This window comes from Solanum stenotomum, chromosome 2 (assembly GCF_019186545.1).
Source record: "Solanum stenotomum isolate F172 chromosome 2, ASM1918654v1, whole genome shotgun sequence".
Classification (NCBI taxonomy): domain Eukaryota; kingdom Viridiplantae; phylum Streptophyta; class Magnoliopsida; order Solanales; family Solanaceae; genus Solanum; species Solanum stenotomum.
The window spans coordinates 24283459-24310386 of NC_064283.1; the positions used below are offsets into that span (position 1 = coordinate 24283459).

The window sequence follows — 26928 nt, forward strand, 5'->3', positions numbered from 1 at the left end:
GTATCTAATTAATGTAATCTAATTTAACTTTAAAAATTAATCAAATTGACTTTCGAAAAGCACAACATCACAATTAAAAAGAAAACGAGGGGGAGAATTTTTTCAATATATATTCCAAATATAGTTAACCGTCCAATAAACTCCAGCCACTCCATTGACCCTATGCAAATGACAAATTTATCAATCATCTATAGTTTTTTATAAACTAAAAACCTCCTTGTAGTAGGGCTATTACTGTCAATAAGAATCATGACTCACTAGTGCAATTTCTAATTTCTAAGATTATCTTATGTCCAATGATTTTATGTAAATCTAAAGAGGAAAAAAAGGAGAGCAAGAAATATGAGCCTCTTTTTCTGTTTATTCTCTTAAAAAAAACAAGAAAAAAAAAACCGTTCACAGATCACATCTTTGGAATTTTAGTGGCTTCTAAAATCTTGTTGGATAACATTTTCAGGCAAAACAACATAAGAAAACCCAATTCTCCATTTTCAAAGAATCTGTAATTTCTGTGTAAATAACAGTTGTACAGACAGCTCTCACTTTTGGCACCATTACCTTATCTGTGGATGGGGTTGAATTGATTTTTTGTGCTTGAATTGTACTGAGCAATTGTTTTGCTGTGTTCTCGTACAGTTAGGGTTTATATGTGGATCTGTTTCTTATTTTGAATTTTGTGGGTTTCTTTTTGTGAATAAGAGGGGCCGTTCGTTACTGGGTTTGATTGATTTTTGTGGTTGTGTGACAAGGTGTTGAGTGATGGTGTCATCTGGGACTGGAGACCCTGTTGAGTCATTTCTGAATTCAGTACAATTGGTTAAGAATGCGTTTTCGCCTATAGAGTCAGGTATTAAGAAAGTAGCAAAGGATTTTGAGCATTGTTGGCCTGGGAAAGCTGAGAGTTGTACTAGTAGTGGTTCTGGATTAGATATCAAGAAAATTAGTGCAAGTAAGCAAGGGTTGGGTAGTGATGAGAAAAAGAAGGGCTTGTTGATAAAGTTACCGATTAAGATGTTTGTTGGAATGTTTGGGAATAATGTGCAGGTTGATAAAGGGGGTAATGCGGCCAGGAAAGGGTTGAAGGAGAAGTATGGTGGTGGCAAAGGGGATGGGAGCTGTGTCAACTGTCTGCAGTTTGATGTTGCTTGGTCATTGTTAATGAATGGCTTTGTTCAGGCTGTTCCTATCCCGTTTAAGACTGTGAAAAAGCGGTTTCAGAAGGTGAATCAGGATAGTGCTTGTGATGACCTGAAAGGTAATCTGAGGGTAAATGATGTGAAGGAAAAGAAGTCAAGTGATCAGGTTGTTATGGATAACTGTGATGGAGTGAAGCACAAAGAGGAAAAGAATTTATCTTTTGAGTGCTTTGTAGGTTTTCTTTTTGATCAAGTAGCTTTGAATCTTCAAAAATTTGACTTAGGAGTCCCACAACAGGAATGCCAGAGTACCGAGTTTAATCAAATTCCTCCGCCTGCCAATCAGTTTGATCATTTTAAGGTGCTAGTCAGTATTTTAGAGGGTAAAAGAGCTGATGTCAATGGATTTCTGGGGAATCTGAATTTTGCAAGAGTAGGAGGTATTCCTTCAAGTATTGTTGATGTAGATTCTTCTGCGAGAGAGGAGAGAGAAGATGGTGTTAATGATATTAGTGGTCAAGAAGAGAGCACTGGAAATTCCGCAAGAAGTTTAGCTAGTGGTTTGCTTAGTATTCCATTATCCAATGTCGAGCGTTTGAGATCAACATTGTCCACAGTTTCAATAACAGAATTAATTGAGCTCTTGCCTCAGTTAGGACGATCTAGTAAAGACCATCCTGACAAGAAAAAACTGATCTCCGTCCAGGACTTTTTCAGATACACAGAAGCTGAAGGTATGCCTCTCTCTTACTTCTTAAGTTGATCTAAAGTTTGCCCCATTCAAGTGAATTTGTTAAAATGACTTTTTCAGCTTTACATAGTTGTTTCTTTTGGTCAAGAATCAAACAAATAGTGAGATTTCTTCATGTCTGTGTGCCATTGTGTTACAGTAGACTGATTATTACTTCAAGTAAGTTTGAGACTTTGAGATTGCTGAATTTGTCAGGATGTCTCAACAGGAAGAGATGGTCTTTAGTACTGTACACTAATCTGTGTTAGGTTAGGTAGTTATTCTTTCAGACAATGTTGACCGCCTGCACTGTGATTGCCATTCAAGCTCAAACCAGTATTTGGCAAGTTAGTCTGCTCATGTTTTACACATTTATCAAACCCATGAGAAGTTGCCTAGTTTTTTTGATTGAAAATAGTGACCATTTTAGCAATCTATACAAACCTGTCAGTTTATGACTTCCCCATGTGATAGTCATTGGGATGCAATTGTTCGCATTCTGCGATATATAAAGCCAGCTTTAGGTAAAGGACTACTCTTCGAGATTGAGGCCATGAGCATATCATTGGATATACAGATGCTAATTGGGCAGGATCACCCTCTTATAGACGTTCTACATTTGGATATTGTGTTTTAGTAGGAGGTAATTTGATGTCTTGGAAAAAATAAGAAACAGAGTGTGGTTGCTCGATCAAGTGCAGAAGCATAATATCGAGCAGTGGCTATAGCAACTTGTGATCTAGTTTGGATCAAACAGTTGCTGGGAGAACTAATGATTAAGACAACAATTAGGGAAGACTAGTTAAGAGGATTTGAGGTTGCTAGAGCTGGAAAGGATAGGTTGAAGATAATTCACCTTCACTATGCAAATGACACACTTATATTCTGTGATTCTGAAGAGGAGCATCTCAAAATACTGTGACTGATCTTGGTAATATTTGAAGAAACGTTAGATTTACATGTTAACGCGAGGAAAAGCTTCTTGTACGCAGTTAATGAAGTACCAAACATGAAAATCTTGAAAGATAATCTTAGGGGGTGAAATGGGTGCTCTACAACTTTACCATTCTCAAAAAAAAAAAAATGTGAGAAGTTAGCAATGCGGAAGTCCCAATATCTCTCACTGGGTGGAAGATTGACTTTGATAAACTTTGCGCTTGATGCACTTCCAACATACATGATGTCATTATGTCTTGTCCCAACAAGAATCGTCGATAAGTTGGATGCTTATCGGATAGCATCAGGAGGAAATTTCTATGGAAATGGCAAAAAGACAAGAAGGGTTACCATCTAGTCAAATGGAAGGTCAGTGAGAAGAGATTTTGGGGATCAAGAATCAGAAGAATCAGAGTAAAGCTTTAAGAATTAAATGGCTATGGAAATATTCAAATGAGAATCAGAATCTATGGGGCACGATCATCAAAGTTAAATATGAGGAGAATGATAACTGGATGACAAAGGAGGTCACGACTTCTTATGTTGTTAGCTTATAGAAATCTACCATAATTTTGTGGAATGAATTCAAAGCTAATACCATAATCAAAGTGGCAGGTGGAGTTAAAACTATATTTTGGAAGGATTATTGGCATGAAGCAGGCAACATGGAGACGCTATTCTTAGATATTGACAACTTAGTTTACATCAGTTGAATTGTGGACACCCTGAGGGTGGAATTTTGTGTTCGGGAGACTCCTCAATGATCGGGAAATACCAAGAGTAACAAAATTCTTCAGCACCATTGAACAATTTAGTGGTTTGAAGGCAGGACAAGACATCCTATAGTGGCAGGGTAATAGTAATGGGACTTCTAAAATAAATGCAGCCTATAGGAAGATAAACCAACAAAACCAGCAAATACTCCAATGCCTTGGAAACACATGTGGAAAGCCAAAATGTCACACAAAGTAGCTTGCTTTGTTTGGTTATTGGCTAAGGAAGTTGCGCTGACACAAGATAACTTGATGAAGAAGGGGATCCCTTTATGTTTCAGATGTTTTATCTGTGGGAAAATTGCATCGACAATGGTCCATCTGTTTATACATTGCAAGGTCACAAGTCAATTGTGGAGATTATTCCTAAGTCTCAACATATCTTGGTCCATGCCTGGGAAAATGATAGAAGCATTACTAGTTGGGAAGAAGCAGGAGTACAACTAAGAATTGGAACAACAAGAGAATTGTACCTGCAGCTATATGGTGCACAATATGGAAGGAGAAGAACCTTAGAGTTTTTGAGAATATGGAGAATACCATACAACTAGTCAAAATGAACTGTATTTTGACTTTATATTTTTGGTGCAAGTATATACTCTAATGATACTATCTCTATCATTGATGTCTTAGACTCATTATAGGGATAGGACAGTAGATTTATGAGATATTTTGTAAATATGGTTTCAGTACAGCCGATGTGTTGTGTTAAAGAAATAGAAGCAATTACGAATGTCGAAAAAAAAAAACAGTGAGACGTGGAACATGTTTGATAGATAACTGCATAATATATTATGATTGTCTATCTGGCTGCTTTTTGCAATGAGATTGTGCTAGAAGATGCGGGTGGACAAGAAAACTCAAATTCAAGATATACAAAAGTGAGAACACAAGAAATGAATGACTTAGCTTGTACCAGATTTTGATTTGTAATAATAAGAATAACTAACAATTTCTCTAGAAGATTTTTTTTGGTTATGTGGAGTTGGATGAGATTGCAAGTTTAAGGAAACAAAGAAGTAACTGGAGCATTTTTCCAGTATGTGAACAACTATCGATGTGATTGAAGTAAATGATTCCTTCTATTATGTGCACCTTTTATTTTTACTTTATTATTGTTATTATCATCATTATTACTTTTATTGTTATTGGGCCAAATACATAGACAAACACTCAAACTTGACTGAGGTTTTCAAATGGATACTTAAACTAGGTGTACGACCTATTAAACTTACTATGTTGTCAAAAGTCTGCCTATAGGATACTTATATTTTACAATTCTAAACAACTGAAAGTGTGTGAATGTCGGTCGCAGTGGCATATATTATTATTGTTATTGTTATTGGGCCAAATACGATAGACAAACACTTAAACTTGTCTGAATTCTTAATATACACTTGAACTAGATGTCCTACGTGTTGAACAACTTATGTTATCAAAAGTATGCCTATTTAATACATATTTGACAAATCTGAACAACCTTAAGTTTGTGAATGTCACTCGCTGGGACGTGGCAAATGATACAAATGAAATTAACACACATCTGTAAGGGAAAAAAAGGACACGGGACAATAAAGACATTGCTTTTCTTTGTTTCTCCTCTACTGCTGTCTGCTGGAGCTTACCAGCCATATGCTATTGAAGTATCCACTGTCTCAATTCACCCTTCATGTTCAGCTCATTAGGCAGCATTAGTTGTGCTCCTCTTTGTGGTCATGCTGAAGCATTTCTCCATAGACTTTCTTGCCTAACATGGAGGTAAGGTTTGACCATGGGGAGTAGAGCTTCATTGGTATTGGCCAGTGAGAGCGAGTTCCTCCTAATGAGAACAAGACTGCAAATAATTTTATGCTCTGAAGTACATTGTGATTTCTTCACTTTCTTGCTCTGATAACCAAAGTAACTTGATCAATAGTTGTGGGACCATACAAATAACTTGATGAAATTAATATAGAAAAGTAAGTCTTTTATGGCCTAATTTCAGTAGCTGTTTTATCGAATTTGACTTTGCCTGGGGAAATACGGCAAGTTGAGCTTGGAGTCATAATTGCCAATTTGAAAAAGTTGGTCGAGATTGGACGATTCTGATATCTCCCGAAGAGGCTTTTATTGAGGACCATATTTTAAAAAGATAGGACTACCTTAAAAAAGGAGGATGCAATGGCCTGATCTAAAAAATAAAAGGAGAGAAGATGATGACCACTAACCAGATCGAACATAGTTTTTTGAAGGAAAAATAAAAGATAATGGCCGGAAATCATTTTTTAAAGTGAAGTTTCATAGTTTCCAGAGAGCATATACCTTGTTATGTAACTTGGAACAATTGCATGCTTCCAAATTGGTTACTGTTCCATGTTAGCAGTATGTGTTTAGTAGGCACAATATTTTCCAGCTTTAGGTGTTGAATAGTTTAGACCCTAAGATAAGGTGTCTATATGAATTACTTACTTGGAGTGTCTATATGAATTACTTACTTGGAAAAGTTTAGGGGGCCTCTATACATTGGTCTTTGTTATTATTATTAGGGAAAAGGGTCAAAAATACCCTTAAACTATTGGCAATGGAGCAAATATACCCTCCGTTTGAGTTTGGGTGCAAAACTACCCTCACCGTTACCTAATAGGCTCAAAAGTACCCTTCACTAATGGAAGAGTGGAAAAAAGGAATTTAGAAAACTTTTAAAATAAGAAAAGGTTGACTTTTTCTTTTGTTGCTTCCTCTCTCATTCTGCTCGCTCCCCCAAGTTCCATCCACCAGCAACACCTGTTTTATAAAAAAAAAGTTTTATTTTCCCTCAAGGCAAATATATCAAGAACTTGCATGATTTTTCCATATATGAGCTAAAATGCTAAATTCAAGTTATGCCATCTCATTGCCAAGCAGAGCAAATATATATCAAGCAAAGGATATGTAGAAATCTTGAGTACTCTGGTCAAAAAGTCTAAATCTATTACTCATTTTTCTATCATTACTGCACAAAATTGAGTTAGAATTTCAGTGTACGCAAATTAAACTGAACAATTCAACATATACACTGGCACTAATTGTTCTAGTAAGAAAATTTTGCTCTTTGTATCATTCCTACATGCTAGTTTTCTCCGTTCAATATCCTACAATATGCAATTAGTTCATGTTTACTTTTAAGTAACTTATATGCATACAAGAGAAATATTAAAAGGTTGCAATTTATCTTGATTGCTATATATGTTGCCACTTATTGAAGAATAATACTTGAAGGTTGAAGTTAGTTTGTTTTGCAATATTGATCAGAAATGGCTTCAGTACAATAAAAACAACTTTTAACGGCAATAAATATACATATTAATAAAGAGGTCTTTACCACATTAGTTAATTATCATTGGATCCAATATCGTTATAGGTTTTAGACACATTTACGAAGAGTGTTAATTGTTGTTCAAAATTCATATATATATATATATATATAACAGTAATTAAACTATGTCGTTAATTAATTGTCACTAAAGATATTTTTGATGTGGTGCTTATATACAAATTTGTTTACTTAACATCATAAAATTTCATCATCGCACTCCAAACATTAGTTAATGGCTTTTTTTTCTTTTTTCGAATACAAGCCATGGTCGTGGGTGAAAGTAACTTGAGTGTAGATTAGTCAAAATGGGTTCAGTTTTGTGTGACAAAAGATGGATTTAAAATGGTTTTTTTGTTTGGGTTTTGGTTCGATCTGATTTAAGAGGTAAGGAAGGAACAAAGAAGAAGAAGTCCGTTATCCAGGGGTATTTTTGAGCCTATTGAGTAACGGTGAGGGTAGTTTTGCACCCAAACTCAAATGGAGGGTATATTTACTCTATTTGCAATAGTTTGAGGGTATTTTTGACCCTTTTCCCTTATTATTATTATTTTCTCTAGGTCCGGATGATGCTGCCAGCAACGTACAAAAACTCCACAATAAGTAAATTTCAGCAACTAAATTTCCATATTGTCAGACATGCCCTTAGTTTTGTGTTGTAACCTTGCAGGGAAGAGATTCTTTGAGGAATTGGATAGAGATGGTGATGGTCAAGTCACGTTGGAAGATCTTGAAATTGCTATGAGAAAAAGAAAGTTGCCAAAGAGATATGCCCATGAACTCATGCGTCGTGCTAGAAGTCACTTGTTCTCAAAATCTTTTGGGTGGAAACAATTTCTTTCGTTGATGGAACAGAAGGAGCCTACCATCCTGCGGGCTTATACCAGTCTTTGTTTGAGCAAGTCAGGCACATTGCAGAAGAGTGAGATACTTGCCTCACTAAACAATGCAGGACTTCCAGCAAATGAAGACAATGCTATTGCCATGATGCGATTTCTAAGTGCGGATGCAGAGGAGTCTATTTCCTATGGACATTTCCGGAACTTTATGCTGCTGCTGCCATCAGATCGGCTTCAAGAAGATCCTCGGTAGAATATCTTTACCTTTTCAAAATGATATGATATATCATGGCATTTGAGAATTTGTTAGTACATAAAACAGAAAGATGGCAGAATAGAAAAGAAAGTTACAGTGATGAGCTTCTTGTTTAGGTTTGCGTTGGTGGAACGCGAGCTTTTGGCTTCCATTACATAGCACATCCCACATTTTGGTTGGGGAAACTAGATTTTTCGTCTGAGTTAACCTGGAGAAATGAGTTGATTAGAAACTTTTCTATGGCATTCTTTTTAAGACAATATTCAACTGTTAATCATGTCTCCTATTGCCTGATCATCTGAAGATCAATTGCTAGTAGTAGTGGCACTACTGCACGAGATTAATCACTGTTCATGTTTATGCTGGTGGAAATGCAACTAGAAAAGATGTTGTAGGGGCATAACTTGGAAAAACAAGTTACTCAGATGGGATATGTTGAGTTTTATAATGTCTACCCCTTTAGATGCCCTTGTGTGTCTGATATGGGACATTGTATTGTATAACTCAACTGGATAAATGGTTGTTGAGAACGGCAGTTGTCTTATTGTAAAAAGGAAGAGATGGATATCAAAGTTTTGGGCTTACAAAATTTGCCTTTATTTATTAAGACCAGCAATGAACATGGCTATTTACAGCTATGCTATGCTATTGAAGATGGTATTCTTGCATTCTTCCCTAAGATGTAGCTAAACATGGAAAACATAACCGGACTTTTGGATATCTGATTAGGATATTTATATATCATCAAAGTTCATGTAATAAAGGGACTTCTCCAAAGATAGAATTGAGGATACAAAAGTTGCTGGGTTGGTTCTTCTATATTTTGTCAATTTTGAGACATTTTGATCTTAATTATATTTTGGCCTCATCACAGAAGTAGTAGCAAGACACACAACAGTTGTGAGAAACATCCAGCAATTCTATATCAGAGAGTTTAGGTTTTAATTTGAGGGCATTTAATATTTCCCCCTTTTGAAAATATATTTTGGTATTAGAAGTCTTGTGCTTTGTGAAGACATGGAGTTAGTTCTTTATAATTTGGTACTTCTGGGACTTCCCTTTTTCAGTATGAGTCAATTGAATCGGCAATTGATGGTAAGATCCTCTATAATATAGTTACATAACTACAGATCCCTATACAAAGGAGTTCCTCCCTAGCCTCTAGGGCTTTAGCTCAATGGTAAGAGGGCAACGCGTGATATGTGGGTTCGGCGCATGTCATGAGTTTTAATCATTCTGCGTACAAACCATGGTATTTAGGTGGGAAGGGTAGAGGTGCAGTTCCATTATCCACTGACGTTCAAATCGTGCACCAGTTGGCTCTTGGGGATGTCTTGGCTATCATTTATCAAAGAAAAAGTGTGTTTTCCAGGTTGCACATGGAGTATAGTGTGTGCACCACTAAATATGCCTGGAGTGATTAGATCATCTGCACTTGAAGAACTTGATTTTCTTTCCTTTTGAAAGCTGTACAGTTCAGTATGTTGTTGCTACCTGCTTTAAGGGATTACATGCAATGCTCATTCATGTTCCGACCTCCGCTTTTGCTTCAAAGTCTGTTGATGGTTTTATTGCATTTGGAAGTATCCACATTAGCAACATTACCAGTTTCAACAACAACAAAAGAAAAGTATACACATTAGCAAAGTAAATGCAGTATCTGCACATAGCAAATAAATTAGCAAAGTAAAGGCAGTATCTGCACATAGCAAATAAATTAAGCATCGAGTTTAATAAAAATTGCTGTTCATGTAAAGACGATCTACATCTCTCCCCTTTTATTAACTCAAAAGAAAGGAAGCAAATTGATGCATGTGGGCCCCTTTTGCCGTTAGTATAGCAATTAGCAGTTGTCTACAGATGAAAGGGACCTTGATATTTGTGACACATTTTGTAGTTAAAAGAGTGTTGAAGCACAAAATTAGCGAAAAGAAAAGAGATGTTAGATAGCAAGTAGTATGATGGGATAGACTTTGTAAGTGGAATGTTTTAATAGTCGATTAGAAAGCGGCGGAAGATGTGTGTTAGTAAATTTCAGATCAAAATTTGTTATATTCTTGATATCCATTTTTCATTTTTGGATGTAGATGCATGTGACAAGTTCAGTTGCCATTTTTTGTGTGTCTTAACCATTATTTTGTTGATGGTACATGCAATTGTTAGTAGTGCAAAGCCTGACAGTTACTATCTCTTTAATTGATAATATGGAGCCTTACTTCAAGGCATAAGTCTGTTTCTAAACCTTTTTGCATATGTTGGTGTCTTGGTGGTGTACAACATACAGAAATATCTGGTTTGAGGCTGCTACAGTGGTTGCTGTTCCTCCACCTGTAGAGATTCCTGCTGGGAATGTCCTGAAATCAGCATTAGCAGGAGGACTCTCCTGTGCATTGTCTACAGCGTTAATGCACCCTGTGGATACGGTTAAGGTATTTTTTGTTTTCCAGAAGCATTTACTTCTTGGAATTTCTAGCATATTCTAGAGCAATCAGTTACTTATTGCCTTCCTGTGTAAATGATAAATGGTGTTATTGTTTGGATTTCCAGTAAAAAAAGATACCTAGAAAGGTAAAATATGAGTAGATAATCTTGGGTAAACAATTTAGAAGCAGCTACTTTGTGCCAAAGAAAATTTACTTCCTCTTTGGTTTGTGCCAAAAATATCACTCTTTTTTTCGGCAAATGAAAAATCTTCCTCCAAAATCTTCAGACTAACATAAAATTGATACCACTTCTGATAGTTGCACGGACTCATCACTTTTGATGCCACACCTGTGTCAGATTCTCCAAAGATACACTACTTTTGGCGAATCCGACACACCCATTGAAATTTTTGAAGAGTCCGAGCAACATAGCGTTCATGATACTTCAGACTTGATATAGCATCTTACTAACTAATGATTCCACTTCATCACATTTCCGACCATTATATAACACATAGTCAATGTAATATATTTTGAGCTTAGTAATTGGTAAAATTAGGTGTAGTTTATTGGAAACGAGGTAATACTCGGCTGTGTTTATTGTTTTATATGATAGTAAGCATAATTTTTTGCTTTAATTTTGTCTTCTTTTACCACAAGCACACCATATAGAGGTTAGGTAGTTGTACTATACATTTTTTTGAGATAAGGGTAACTTTGTATTCACAAAAAATTCATCATCCAAGGGATGATGAATTGGAAACTTACATCCCACAGGGTGGTGGGCACACCCTCAAAAAGCCATACAGAATTACAAGTTTCCTTTAAAATCGACCATCTCTATGCTTTCCCCTACCAACTCTTTCTTACACCAAAAAAATAAAAGACTTAAGCATTTCATTTCTAAAAACTATCATTTTGTCCTTCAAAACACCTAGCATTCCTTTCTTTCCATAGAGTCCACCATATACAGGCTGGAATAGTCTTCGACCAATCTTCACTTTTCCCTCTGTTGCCAATTCTTGTCAAGCTATTAAGGAGCTCCATGGTTGTCTTTGGCATCACCCAGCTAACCCCTAGTATACACAAACATATTTCACAATTTTGAAGCTGCTTTACAGTGAATGAACAAATGATTATTTGCTTCTGCTTTCTGCTCACACATAAAGCATCTTGAGCAAAACTGCATCCCCCTTTTTTGTAATGCCTCATGTGTAAGGCAAGCTTTTCTTATGACCAACCAGACAAAACATGCTACTTTTAATGGGCTTCTTGTCTTCCACACTAGCTTCCAAGGCCATTTTTTAGTCAATGACTGATTGACATTGATCCTCCAGTAGCATTTGACTGTGAACATTCCTTTGCTATGTAACTTTCAAATTGGTTTATCCTTTCTTTGAGATATGGCTGGAGGGGTGTTTAGCACCTCTAGTAGCCTGGCCACATCCTCAATTTCCCAGTCATTCAAAGCCCTCCTGAACACTAAGTTCCACCCTTGTTGGCTCCATACTTGAGCAACAGTAGCAGATCTTTGTAAGCTCAAGGTGTCAAGGTGTAGAGGTTTGGGAATAAGTTCCTCAGGCTATCATCCCCTTTCCAGATTTCATTCCAGAAATCTGTTTTCAGACCATTGCCCACACTAATATAAATATTGTTATTGAACTGTGGCTACAACCTTCTGATGGTCTTCCACACACAGCATCCAAACGACCCCATCACCTCCTCAGTAGCCCATTGGCTAAACAAGCCATATTTCCCTGCTATGAATCTTCTCCATAGGGCTCCATCTTCAGTACAAAATCTCCATAGCCATTTTTGTAGTAAGCAATTATTCTGGATGCTAAGATTTCTCATGCCAAGGCCACTTTGTTTTCTGCTCAAAGTGAGTCTCCCATTTCATCAGGTTGTAGCCTTTCCTTTCTTTGTTCCCTTGCCAAATGAAGGATCATCTCATTCTGTTGATTTTCTTCACAATGCTCTTGGGTATTGGAAATAGACTCATCATGTAGGTAGGTAACCCATCTAAAACTGACTTGATGAGAGTCAACCTACCCCCCAGTGATAGGTACTGACTTTTCCATCTTGAGAGTCTTTTCTCACATCTCTCCATCACCTCATTCCATACCTCCAACTCCTTGCTTTTGGCCCCCAGAGGCAAACCCAGGTACTTCGTGGGCAGAGAGGCTATCTGACATCCCAGATTCTCAGCTAGACTTTGTAGATTGTCTACCTGATTAATTGGGAAGAGGAAACTTTTCGACCAGTTAACATGAAGCCCTGAAATGCCCTCAAATATTGTAAGGATTGCTCTCAAGTGTCTGATTTGTGCCACTTCTGCTTCACAAAAAACCAGGGCATCATCTGCACAGAAAAGATGTGTGATTTCCAGATCATCACCTCTCCCTATTTGAGCACTGAACCCTTTTATCCAGCCATTTACCTTTGCTGTTCTGAACATGTGGTTCAGACCCTCCATAGTTAGTAGGAACAAAAAAGGTGACATAGGGTCTCCCTGTCTAAGACCTCTATGCGATTGAAAAAATCCTTCAGGCTTACCATTTATAATGAGTGAGAATCTTACATTTGAGATGCAATACTGTATCCAGCCAATTCATTTCTCTCCAAAACCCATGTCTTTTTGAATTTTTAGCAAGAAATTCCAATTAACATGATCATAAGCCTTTTCAATATCTAGCTTGCATAGGATGCCTGGTTTCTTCTGTTTTACCCTAGAGTCAACCATTTCATTAGCCAGCAAAGCAGCATCCATGATTTGCCTTCCTTTCAAGAATGCCATTTGATGTCCATCAACCAGCTTCCCTATAAGTATTTTCAATCTTTCGGTGATTAGCTTAAAATGATCTTGTACACCACTCCAATTAAGCTGATCGGTCTGAAATCCTTTAATTCCATTGCCTCAGGTTTTTTTGGGATCAAAGCTATGAAAGTAGCATTAAAGGATTTCTCAAAGAAGCTCCTCATTTGGAAATTGTGGATTGTATGCATGAGATCTTCCTTAAGAATATCTCAACACTCCTTGAAGAAAGATATGGTGAAACCATCAGGACCTGGAGCTTTGTCACCATCACACTGCTTAATGGTCTGTAGTACTTCTTCTTCTGTGAAAGGCCTTTGCAACCACTCATTTTCTTCAGCTGAGACTGTTGGGCATCCTCTAAATTCAAAGGAAGGTCTCCATGATTCAAGTTCTGTGTAGAGCTTGGAGTAAAATTCAATCATGGCTTCCTTAATTTCTTTAGGATCCTGGATTTCCTCACCTCTCACCAATAGCTTGTTCTGATTGCAAGCCTGTATCTACACCGTTTAAGATTAAGAACTTCTGTTTATTTTTTTTTGCGTAGACAATTTACCCTTCCTGGTCATGAAGTCTAATAATGGAGAAATACAGAGTGAATAGGAAGGTCTCTATAAAGGGTGTTATAGCAAAACATCTGACATCTTTGCTCTGTTAATACTTCAGAAGCTTGATTACTGGGTTGTGTTTTTGTTATACTAATATTTAAAATTATTATACGTTCTTAAGAAGTATGAGGGAAGATGTTGTAAGAGTATATAATTTCCTATTCTTGATGACGTTTTTCCTACGAAGATGTTTAATTTCTTCTTACTAGTTTCTTGACAGGTAATTAAATTTGCGCAAGGTTGTACTTTTCATCTGATCTTTTGCCTGTTTGGTGTTACATATGTTATGTCTGGAAAGTATCTTATTGTATTATTTGTGATTTATATTATGGTATTCAATGAAGCATAAGTAACTCTGAATCAAGGTGATAAGTTTGTCATTTATCGTGGCATTATTCTTATGGTTTAGTTGGGTACAATGAAGTTGGTTTAGAAAATTAATAAGCAATCATTCAGAGTGAAAATGACATTCTAAAATTTCTGGCTGGTTCCTCAGACACAAGTCCAAGCATCAACACTAACCTTTCCACAAATAATATCAAAGCTTCCTGAACTTGGAGCAAGGGGATTGTACAGAGGTTCGATTCCTGCTATTCTAGGGCAGTTTTCAAGGTTAGTTGTTTTGTATTTTGTTCCTCTATCTTGGAAAAAATTTCCTTGTCTGTATCTGAATTGTCAATTTGATTGATTATTGCAGCCATGGATTGCGGACTGGAATTTTTGAAGCAAGCAAGGTTGTGCTGATTAATATTGCTCCTACACTTCCAGAGCTACAGGTAACAGCTTAGCAGTGAATCCTTCCTAGGAATTTTTCATCTCTTCTAGATAATGCTGTTCAGTTTTCGTCAGATAAATTTAAAGCAATTCAATAGTACCACACCAAGATGGTGTCATCTTTACAAAATGTGTTGTGGCTATTCATGCAAGCAGGTATTCCCACCACTTTGCACCAAAAATACAAAATGAAATGAAAGAAAACTTTGGACTCTTGACATCAGGTTCTCAACTTTATCAAAGGTTCTCAGTTCTCCTATTTCTTTCTCTCTAAAATAACCAAAAATACGATAAGGCAAGGTCTTCCTTTGTTTCTTCCTACAACTACAAGGCAAGTTACTTTGGAATCATATCCATCTCTATTCTAGGAGCACTCGATGAATGTCAAAACATGAAAGCTGCATATGTCAAAGCCCACAACTCCGAGACGCAATGAAGTATGAGGTGGTTGACATCCCCTAGTTTCTTGCACAGGCAAGTCAACTAACCACTATGTATGCCCTCCTCCTTGGGTTATCGGTGGTCAACACAACCCGTAAGACTTAAATTGAGAAGCGCTGCGTGGATGCTTCTCCTCACTCACTTTATCCAATTCTCTAAACAGTGTAGCTATAAAATCTCAACAAGAAGAATACGTTGTCAAGCATTTCCACATATTTCATGTCTTTGTAACACGCCCCAGTCAATGTTACAAAAATGTTGGAAAAGCTTCAGAGATATTTTTTGTGGGATAGCTCAAGTGTGGAAAGAAAGTTTCACTTGGTAAATCGGGCGATTGTCATTACCTAAGTGTTGGGGTGGGCTTGGGGTTAAAGATCTTAGGGTCTTTGACAAGGCGCTTTTGGGAAGTGGTTATGGAGATTCGGGGGAGAGGTGAATGCTTTGTGTAGAGGAGTTTCTGGTGAGAAGTATGAAATTTTGGAAAGGGGTTGGAGGACTAAAAATGTTTCACTCCCATATGGATGTGGCTTATGGAGAAACATTTTAAAGGAGTGGGAATAGTTCAATGAGTATAGATTTCAGGGTGGGTGATGGGAACAGGGTGAAGATTTTGGGAACATAGGTGGTGTGGAAATAACATTTTGAGAATTACATTTCCTAACATGTATGGTATTTCTCCTCCCCCNAACCAAAAAAAAAAAAGATGTGATTCAATGGTTATGGAGTATGCAAAAGGAGAATTTGGGATTTTTTAGGTTTTGGCGAAATTTGCAAGATAGGGAGTTTGAAGAATTTCAGAACTTACTTGATTTGCTTCACCAACAAAAAGCTACTATTGATAGCTACAATGTATGGAGATGGACGGTGAGGGGCATGGTATTTGTTTAGTGAAGTCATATTATTATGTGAAGCTTCTAATTAAGGAAGAGAGTGATTTTGCACATGTATCGGTATATAGAGATCCCTATGGTACTGAGAAAGGTATGTATTTTCACTTGGCTAGCTACGAGAGGAGTGATCCAAACAGTGGAGAATTTGAGGAAGAACAAATAATGTGTTAGTTGATGTTTCATGTGCAAATAATAAGGTGAAGATGTGAATCACCTTCTTCTACATTGTCCGATAGCTTCTTGTTTATGGTGGGAAATTCTGAGATGGTTCAGACCGAGTAGGTGATGTCAAGCATAGTGAAAGAAATAATGTTTAGTTGAGCACTAAGTTGCTCGAACTCTTCACTTTTGGTGCCGCACCCGTGTCGACACGACATGGGCGTGGGTGTGGGATCCCTACACGATCTGGTCAACCGATTTTGGGTACTTTGACGGACCAAATTCGAGGTTGAAATTCTGGACAGATTGAATGAGTTTGTAATCAAAACAAAAATTAAGGTGAGATTGAAAAAAATGGAATACCTTGTGTATATAAATTTCTATTGTCACTCCCTTTCCTTTTATCTCCTTTCAAGAGTGTCCTCTTGATCAATAATTTCTTCTCAATCTTCCACATAATATCTCATAATTTAGGTTTTATAACTCTATTTTTAGACATTTGAATTATTTTAGCCGAATCCTTGAACTCGTATCCTTGTATCTTAAAATTTAGATCATAGAGTATCCGACCTCTAGATCTGCACCCGTATCGGACACCTGCACCCGAGTCTGAGCAACTTAGGTTGGGCATTTAGTAGGAGGAGGAGAAGATGCAGGGAATGAGATGTTGCTCCTTTTGCACTTACGTGGATCATATGGTGAGAGAAGAATTGAAGAACTTTTGAGGAAGTAGAGAAAGACTTTGTACACTTGAGGAATGGCCTATTTTCCCTTATTTCTGTTAGGTGCACCCATAGGATTCCTACATGTATAGATGAGTGGTGTTATTGTAGAAAACCATGTCTTCTTGTAAAGTTTTCTAGTTTTGGTATACTTCTTGTTATGGGCAAGCTTTTTCCCTTTTCGAATGTAATTTATTACTTTATCCAAAAAAACAAAACAAGAATGACTTCACGTCGTCATATACCCAAACTTAAAGGGGTTAGGACTTTTGAAAGATATCTCTTGTGATAGGTGAGGACTGTCTCAAATTCTAGCTACTTGCCATCTTTGTCTCTTGCTGATGAAAATAATGGTAGTAAATCATTTTTTTGTGTATATTTGATAAGAATCGGGTTACTTGAATAAACAATAAAATAACGAAAAAGGGTCACATATACCCCTGTACTATTAGAAATAATTTAAATATACCCCTCGTTATACTTTCGGGCCAAATATACCCCTCCTGTTATACTTTCAGTTCTAATATACCCCTCCCATCATACTTTGACACAAATTTGCCCTTAATTGTAATGGAAGTACACATGTCAAGCTCAAAATGAAATGACCCGCCCCAATTCTAAATACCTAATTTTTTTTGTTGAAACCCACCCATTTAACTGGATCCAATCCATTTTATTTTCATTTCTTCTTTTTTCAATACCCAAACCTTCAAAGAAGGCGTTTATTTTCATTAAGCTAGATTCATTCCTTCATAGTTTGATCTTGCCATGAGTAGGACATTAACCTTAAACGACAGCAAAGTCAATTTTTAAGGAAAAGGAGCAGGTATCATGGGTAAGCAAACCAGTAGAGCTCTTTCAGAGCTTCTCAATAGTAAACTTTATTTGTGTACGATATTTTCACATTCAAATTCAGTGATTATATGAATAACAATATGACAATCTCCAAATTCAGGATCGTCTTTGTTACTGTCCAACAAACAAATAATCAAATGAAAAAAGTAGTGCAAAATTTGAAAAAGAAAATGAAACCCACTGTAAATTGTAGAAGTACAAGCTTTAGAAGTTTTGGGTATTGAAAGGAGAAGAAGAAGATGAAAATAAAATGAATTGGATCCAGTTAAACGGGTGGGTTTCTACAAAAAAAAAAATAGGTATTTAGAAGTGGAGCGGGTCATTTCATTTTGAGCTTGACATGTGTTCTTCCGTTAAAATTAAGGGCAAATTTGGTCGAAGTATTATGAGAGGGGTATATTTGAACCAAAAGTATAACGGGAGGGGTATATTTGACTCAAAAGTATAACGAGGGGTATATTTAAACCATTTCTAATAGTACAGGGGCATGTTTAACCCTTCTCCGATAAAATAATGTGGAAGCAAAAAATACTAGGATTAAAGACAAGAAATTAAAGATAGGTGAAATTTAAGAATAAAATCTCCAAATTTCAAAATAAGTACTATAAGAACGCTAATTGATCTTAGTATTCAAAAACAAAGGAATTAAAGCTAATAACTGATACTAATAGAGTCAATTCAAGAATTTAGATGAAAAAGTAATCTAAGAGACTAAGACCCCTATTTTGAAGAAATTAGAAACAATAATTAGTACAAGACTAATTACCTTCTTTAATTTAGGAATAAGAACCAAAGATATCAAGTTGAAGAACTAGTCTTACCTCTTAAAGAATCTTATGAAGTTTGTAAGATAAATTCCAAGTAGCCACACACAAAGGTGTAAAAGAAGAGAAACTCCCAATTAATAATTATGTTGTCTTCTAAAGTATAACAGAATCCTCCCCCCCCTATATATGGGGGAAACACTATCCCAAATAGCATGGGACTAGAATCTACTTTTATGAAAATAATGAATAAAATCTAACTAGGAAACTTCAAACAAGGATAACATGTAAAAATAATACCAAAAATTCTTCCCTAAGGAAATAAGGAGAAGTTTCCAAATTTGACCAAAACTGTCCTCCCTTTTGGCAGAATTTTCAGCCCCATTTGGGCCCCAATCTTCTTTCATTTGGGCCCCAATATTCTTTCATTTGGGTTTGGACTTGAACCATAAAATATGTGCAGCACTTAGCCCATTTTTATCCACAATTTGTGGACTCGTTCTTGGGCTTTTCTTCCATGATAAGCATCTTCTTGATTTCCCATCGAATCTCAACAATCTTGGTTTGCAGCTCCTTAGCTTAAGACCTTTACGATGGTCTTCTTAGGGCTTCTATAGCATCACCCTTGCCCATGGAGCCATCAATATTACCATACTAAGAGCCTGTTTGGCATTGCTGTTGGGAGGCCAGAAACACTTATTTTGAGAAAAAAACACTTATTTGAGAAAAATTAAGTGTTTGGCAAATCAGTAAAAGTGATTTTAAATGGAAGCAGAAGCAGTTTTTCTGTTGTTGGGAAGAAGCCAAAAATTTCTGCTTTTTAATAAAAGCAGAAGCAGAAACAAAAAATAATTTTTCTCAAGACTAAAATATCCTTTTCATATATACATATTTACCAATATATTTCTTATTAATTAATTAGCATATTTCATAAGTTTGGCTAAATTTCATTTAAGAATTTTTTTAAATTTTTATATAATAAATTTTATAATTTATTTTACGTTTATATATTATTATTTTATATATTATATACTATTTTATGTATTATTTTGTTGAATTAGAAAAAAGGTAACAACAATATTTTTATAAGATTAGAAAAAGAAGAAAAAAAATAACAATTAAAGATTTCAACCTCCCCAAAAAAGGTGTAATATTGATTGAATATTTAAACATGTAAATTTTAATTTTAAAAAATAAAATTTAATTAACTTTTTAATATTAGATATTTAATAGGTTCTCTTTATAAAATAATTTTAATATTAGAAGTACATTAATAGTTGTCCTATTTTGTAATTTGACTCCTAAAAGCACTTTTTAAAAAAGATTAGCCAGATGCAATTTGCTTATGAAAAACACTTTTCAAATGAATTAGCCAAACACAAATTACTATTTCTCAAAAGCACCTTTCTAAAAAGCCATTTTAAAAAAGTGCTTCTAGAAATAAATTATTTTTAGCAGCAATGCCAAGCATGCTCTAATTCTCAAAAGCACACTGGACTCTATTTCCATTTTTCAGCAAGAACCAGAAGGACTTTGAAAAGTCCGATCTTCCCTTTGGTATACCATTTACCTTTACAGAATTGTCCTTTAGGAAGAGTCATGTCTTCTTGTAACCAATCGAGTACTTCACATTAATCAACATCTTTCACATAGTCTTGTCTTTATTGGCGTACCTCTAGCGGCTTTCATTACAAAGCACGTCTACGCATCCCTAAATTCTGTATGCCTTCCATGCCTATTCTCTGCACGCTTATTGAGACTGAAGGTAGTTGTAGTTTGCAACCATTTACTGGTTTTACAAAAGTAATATAGTAGGAGGGCTGTGAAGTTAAATTTTGTAGGTCTTGAGAAAGTTGGCAATCGGTTTAATTAGGGTAATCTTTTAAAAATGTTTGAACCTTAAATTTTGCAGAATGGAAGACATATCAGCTTTGTGCTGACAACATTTCAAAAGTCCTGTCGTAAACAATTTGATATATCAACTCTTCAACGTCGATGTCTTAGATATGCCCATAGTACGGAAGTTTTGCTCTCTGGTGAATGATCTTCTCCCAAAGGGGTTTTATCAAACCAATGCGTATGCCTGAAGCCAACATCTTTGGTATATGGGGGAAGAAAGAGCATTAGTTGGGCTAGGAGTCAATTAGATTGTTTAAATTTAATTCCCGAGCTACCTACACAACGACTAGAGATTTTTTTTTGCTATTCCGAAGGAAGTATGATGTTTCCTTATTAGAAAAGAAGTTTGTTTTTCTCATCAATCTTCTTTCCTATTGCTCTATTTTAGTTCTATCCATTTACATGATGCCTAGTTGATGCCTTCTTATTACCACCTTTTTTAATGACCAAGAAATCCTTGAGGATAAGTGTTACATGGTTTGAAATTCGGTGGATAATAGGCTTGCCCCTCTACCTTTCTCGACTTGAATATCTGGCTTTTGTCTGTGGAAGGGTCTGAACTCATGAACTGCTCTTAGCCCACACATTACCTTCTTCTCTCTTACCACTAGACCAAAACCCCGGGAGTTTCTTCTTATTACAACCATTTTGTTTGTTCCTTCGACTATTGTTTTTCAGCCTATGAAACTTTCATTGTGGTTTATCTGGTTCTCATTTAGAATCAAGGTGGCACTCAGTTGATTCTGCCTTCTGATGGTTCCATTTCATTGGAGGGCCCAATTTGTTGAATAATTTCTGTCGGCATATGTCCTCGATTTTTAAGCATCCTAGGGACGAAACACAATTGTTGACTTAAAAGGACTACTCATATTAGGTTGGATTTTGAAGGACACTTCTTATGCTTTTAAATTATCCAAGTGTCCATGGGATCTGCTCATCTTTCAATGGGACTAAAGAGCTTTTCCTAGAAGCTAGGTGAGCTGCTATGATATGTAGGAAAGACAAACAAAAATGAGACAATATTTTTCTTTCACATTTTTCAGTGTGCTTGTTCTCTCTACCCCCACCTTCCTGATTTTGATTCTCTAGTCAAATTGATGTTCTTGGATGCCATCTGCTATGCTGTTTCATTTACCCCATAGTAGTATCTACATAAGGCTTGAACATATCAAAGTAATAAGGGAAGTGGGATCAATTAGTTGAGCACTATCATGTTACACATGATCATTTGCTGACCGAGCTTCTTTATTTATTTGGATTCACAAAGGAAGTTACTTATCAATTTTTTTGTTATTGGAATGTTTCTAGGTTCAATCTGTGGCATCATTCTGCAGCACTTTCTTAGGCACCGCTGTGAGAATACCCTGTGAGGTGCTCAAGCAAAGATTGCAAGCTGGTCTTTTTGACAATGTTGGGGCAGCAATCATTGGTACCTGGCAGCAAGATGGCCTTAAGGGTTTTTTCCGTGGAACTGGTGCCACTCTCTGCCGTGAGATTCCATTTTATGTTGTAGGCATGGGCCTATATGCCGAGTCCAAAAAGGTGATTTTGCACTTATTTTAAAAGTTTGCACTATCCTTAATATATATGAGTTTTTCCCCCAAGTTTATTTTATTAACTATAAAAGCTGATATATTAATAACAAAGCTATGACTGAAAATCAGAAAAACAAGATATTGAAGGAACAGAGCAAGACCTACGCCATGGATATAGAATTCATAAATTCCAGAATTTTTCCTCCTTGCATGCCTTTATTCTGTGGCATAACTCAAGGAACCATAAGCATCTACACTCTTGTGTATATCGGCCTTATAATCTGTGAATCATCTGCGATTCTCCTCTATTTAGATTAAGTACTAAGTGTGATATGCAGAAGTACCTCACCATATATTTTTTTTGGGGATCTTAGTACCATTCCAGGCAGCAATTAGTTCTTTACAAGAGCTGGCATTAACTCGTGAACACTGCTAAGAAAATGAATAGTAAGTCTAACATAAATCCAAAGGTAAGCTCATGAGCGAGGATTGCCCCAGACCTTATAAGGAGACAACAACCCCTTTCCTCAAATGATGTGGTACTCTAATAAGTAATACCACCCTCATGAGCGAGGATTGCCCTAGACCTTATAAGGAGACAACAGCCCCTTTCCTCAAATGATGTGGTACTCTAATACCACCCTCCTGCACGCCCAAGGCTGGATGTCTACAGTGTGGACATTATACCAAGGGAGGCCCAACATTGTGTAAACTAGGAATAAGAATGAGTCTAAGATCTATTACCAAGTTAAGAAAATTGATATCAGGCCTAATTCAACTTCATCATCAGCTTAGGATTGCCCAATATCGTATAAGGAGACAACAACTCATTCTCTCAACCAATGTGGGACTCTAGCAAATACCAACTAAAAAAAAGGTTGCCTAGTAGTGATAACACTGTGGAGCATCTAACTATTGACCAATTCTGTGGTTTTATAATCTGTTATTTGTTACTCCCTCCGTCCCTTTTTAGTTGTCCACTTTAGAAATGACACACAGATTAAGGCAACAATGATTAGCACAGTGAAGTTACAATTTTACCCTTATGACAACTTTTCACTTCAAAATTACAACCACTTATTTGAATTCAAGTGAAATAAATTGGAGGGAAACAACATACACTTTTACAATTTTCAAGAAGTGTAAATAAGGGTATAATAGGAAAAAATTTGTTGTCCTTTCTTGATTTGTCAAAATGGACAACTAAATAGGGACAACTAAAAAAGGAAATATGGACAACTAAATAGGGACGGAGGGAGTACAAAGTAACAGATGTACATTCTGTATCATAGAAACAGCAAAAATAAAAATAAAAAAATAGACGGGAACAAAAGAGTAATAGTACTTTTAAGTAAAAAAATAATAATTTTTTACAAGGAGTAATTTAAATGGACAGTGAATCTTGTCCCATTATGGAGTGGTAGAAGTGGCTTTTGTTGGTTTAGCTTCATCTGTTTAGGCGTGCACTACCTGGAGCTATGTTAATTGCATATGCTATTCCAACTTTCTGTATTATTTTTCCTTTTAGCACTACAGTATGATATTTCTTCCACTTGGGTACGTTCCAAAATATTAGATACCATTCCACTTCTGATATTAATTCTTTAGCTTTCAATCATTTCATATTTTAAACTTTAATTTGATGTTTTCATTATCGACTTCCCAACTTTCGCTTATTAAAATTCAAATTTTAATTTTGATGTGATGTTTATCTATCAATTAACTTTTCAGCTATTTTTTAAATATTTTCTTTCACCATCAATAATATTACATATTTTCAGAAAAATATGTTGGTAATCATGAAAAGCAAATGCAGTTATATGGTAAATATTTGTCGATTCACAATATCTCTATAATCACTGGATTTGCATAGCTGAATATTATAAAATATATTATATGCTATTTCTTCTTCTTTTAGGATAATAATTACTTACCTTTTTATAGGTAGAGAGTAGTTATTTGCCTTACTGTAGTAGATTAAGATTCTTATATAAGGAGCCCCAGTTGAGAAATGTCCACATACATGTATTCAATACATCTCATCTATATTTTGTTTCATTACCTAATACATTTGTCAAATTAACATTCTGATATGTGTCCAATCCAATTAAAACACCTATAAAATGGGACAAAGAGGGAATATGAAGTATTTCAGAATCCTCTAGATTTATTCTGCTTTGACATAGGAAACCCATCATGAGGATGCTGTCTCTGCTATATAAATTTGTGCAATTTTCTGAGATGCAGTTGGCTGGATCAACGGCTTCTTAATAAAGTCTGTTGTATGGGTTTGTTGATGCATGAAAGTAAACAAATTTGTTGAATGTTATAAACTCATTCCCTCGAGTTTAAAATGTGTATATTGCCAATTATTATGGTGTCGCTGTCTGTCGATAAACCTTCTGTATTTACTTTTCAAGAAAGGCCATTTGACATTACTCAAGGTCATAATCAACCACTAAATTACTTGTTTGACACAAAGCTGTGTTACAGTCAATTCTTGTTGATAAAAATCATTTGTGTTTATTCTAGGCTGTGCAACAGCTTCTGGGGAGAGAATTGGAGCCTTGGGAAACAGTTGCAGTTGGAGCTTTATCTGGTGGGTTGACAGCTGTTTCAACGACTCCATTTGATGTGATAAAGACCAGAATGATGACTGCTCCACAGGGAATGGCTGTGACGTCAACGATGGTTGCATTATCAATTCTCCGTCATGAAGGACCCCTCGGATTGTTTAAAGGGGCCATTCCTAGATTTTTCTGGATTGCACCTCTGGGTGCGATGAATTTTGCTGGCTATGAGTTAGCAAGGAAAGCCATGGACAAGGAGGCAACCGAGCCGCTTGCTCAGAAAAGTGGCTAGCAGAACAAATGTACCTCGACTGAGATTTTGTTTACTGATCGTACCTATCAAAGCTGCTCGGAAATTTTGAACCTTTTCCAAGCGGTAGCATCACATTTAAATTTGTCGAAATCCCTGCTTTTTCTTATTGGAGGCAAAAACCTTTTAGATTTGGTCTCTGAACAATTGTAAATTTCCATTAGCAGCATGTTCATCTTTTGCTTTGTAACATCATTTGTGCAGTTTCTAACCTTGATACATGAAGCTATAGATCTAATTAGGTATCAAGACTACAAAAAGAACACACAATACTGAAAAACTTTTTTGAAATTCTTGTTAGCAGAATAGCCAAAGTTCTCAATTAGCTGGTGAGTATATTGTCAAGAGTATGCCTTGTAAAATTTCTTTTCTAGTGTGTTATTGTGTGATCGACAAGTCTTGTTTAAGATTTGCGGAGATTTACATACAGGAAAAGGACAAATATACCCATGAACTATTACAAATGGTATGCATATATCCTTCAATACTTTGAGTTTGAGGTTAAATATGCTCTTATCATCATACTTTTGACAATCATATCATATATATATATATATATATATATGAGAACCCTAGGCCCACCTACGTGGCGCCACCACAAACAAGGATTTCCTTTTAATTTATTTTTTTCCAATTCTAGCCTTCCCCTTTCATGAAAAATTGCGACTTTAATGAAAAGTTGCGACTTTTATGAAAAGTTGCGACTTTAATGAAGAGTTGCGACTTTATGAAAAGTTGTGACTTTTATGAAGAGTTGCGACTTTAATGAAGAGTTGAGACTTTTATGAAGAGTTGCGACTTTAATGAAGAGTTGAGACTTTTATAAAAAGTTGTGACTTTTATGAAGAGTTGCGACATTTATGAAGAGTTGTGATTTTTATGAAGAGTTGTGACTTTTATGAAAAGTTGTGACTTTTATGAAAGGTTGTGTACTTTGATCACTGACACCATTGCTTATGTTACAGATCCTGGTATGTATTTTTACAGTCATTAATTTATGTTTATGTTATTAAGGATAAATGATAATATGCTATAATATTCATTTCATTTACATTATTAATGTTTGATACTACATAATCTTGTATGTAAGATAATATAGTGTTTTAGTTTTAATGACTGATAGATTTTAAGTATTATTTATAAATTTCGTGATATTAAATTTTCGCGCGACGCGCGGGTAATTGTACTAGTATATATATAAAAGAAAACCTTAGGGCCGCCTACGTGGCGCCACCACAAACCAAAATTCCCTTTTAATTTATTTATTTACAAAATTAGCCTTCCATTTTATGAAAAGTTGTGACTTTAATGAAGAGTTGCGACTTTAATGAAGAGTTGTGACTTTTATGAAAAGTTATGATTTTTATGAAAAGTTATGACTTTTATGAAAAGTTGTGACCTTTCCGAAGGATTGCAACTTTTTCAAATAGTTGTAACATTTATGATAAGGCACAATAAACATTTGTTCACACTATCCTTTGTTATTTATAAATAGAAGGATTTCCTCTCATTTTAACATAACGAAAATTTTGAACCTCCTCCTTCTTCTTCCCAATTAAATATTTGTATACTCTGCTCATGTTGAGTGACTCACTGACACTATTGCTTATGTTACAAATCCTGGTATGTATTTTTACAATCATTAATTTATAATTTATGCTTATGTTATTAAGGCTAACTGATAAGATGTAATAATTTTTATTTTCCTTTCCATTATTAATGTTGTTATTATGTAATCTTATATGTAAGATAATATAGTGTTTTAGTTTTAATGCTGGATTGGTTTTAAGTATTATTTTATAAACTCCGTGATATTAAATTCCCGCGCAAAGCGCATATAATTTTACTAGTATATATATATCCCTAAGCCAAGCTGAAAGACATGTACAATGACATGTGGCACCATCTAATTTACCCAAATATATTTTGATTTTTACCCAAAGTCCATCAAAAGAAAAAAATACTTAACTACACATTATTTATTATCATATTTTCTTATTTGTCCTACCATTTTAAAAAATATCAAAAATCCCTTCTTTTCCTCCATCATCCCCTTTTTCAGATACATTAATTTGAAATCTCATACCCATGATTTTCCTTCCTTTTTTCACGCCACAAATCTCTCCATAATTACATCAATTAATCTATTTTTGAATTTCAAA

At 35.6% G+C, this 26928-nt stretch overlaps 1 protein-coding gene across 1 annotated transcript; it reads left to right on the plus strand.

The window, feature by feature from the left end:
* The first annotated feature begins 352 nt into the window (after positions 1 to 352).
* On the plus strand, positions 353 to 25031 carry LOC125854556 (uncharacterized). The gene is made up of 7 exons (XM_049534143.1): positions 353 to 1870; positions 7577 to 7994; positions 10286 to 10430; positions 14344 to 14459; positions 14545 to 14623; positions 21660 to 21893; positions 24419 to 25031. The coding sequence occupies exons 1-7, from the start codon at positions 760 to 762 to the stop codon at positions 24746 to 24748; spliced, it is 2433 nt and encodes an 810-aa protein (XP_049390100.1). The 5' UTR covers positions 353 to 759; the 3' UTR covers positions 24749 to 25031.
* Positions 25032 to 26928: the final 1897 nt, after the last annotated feature.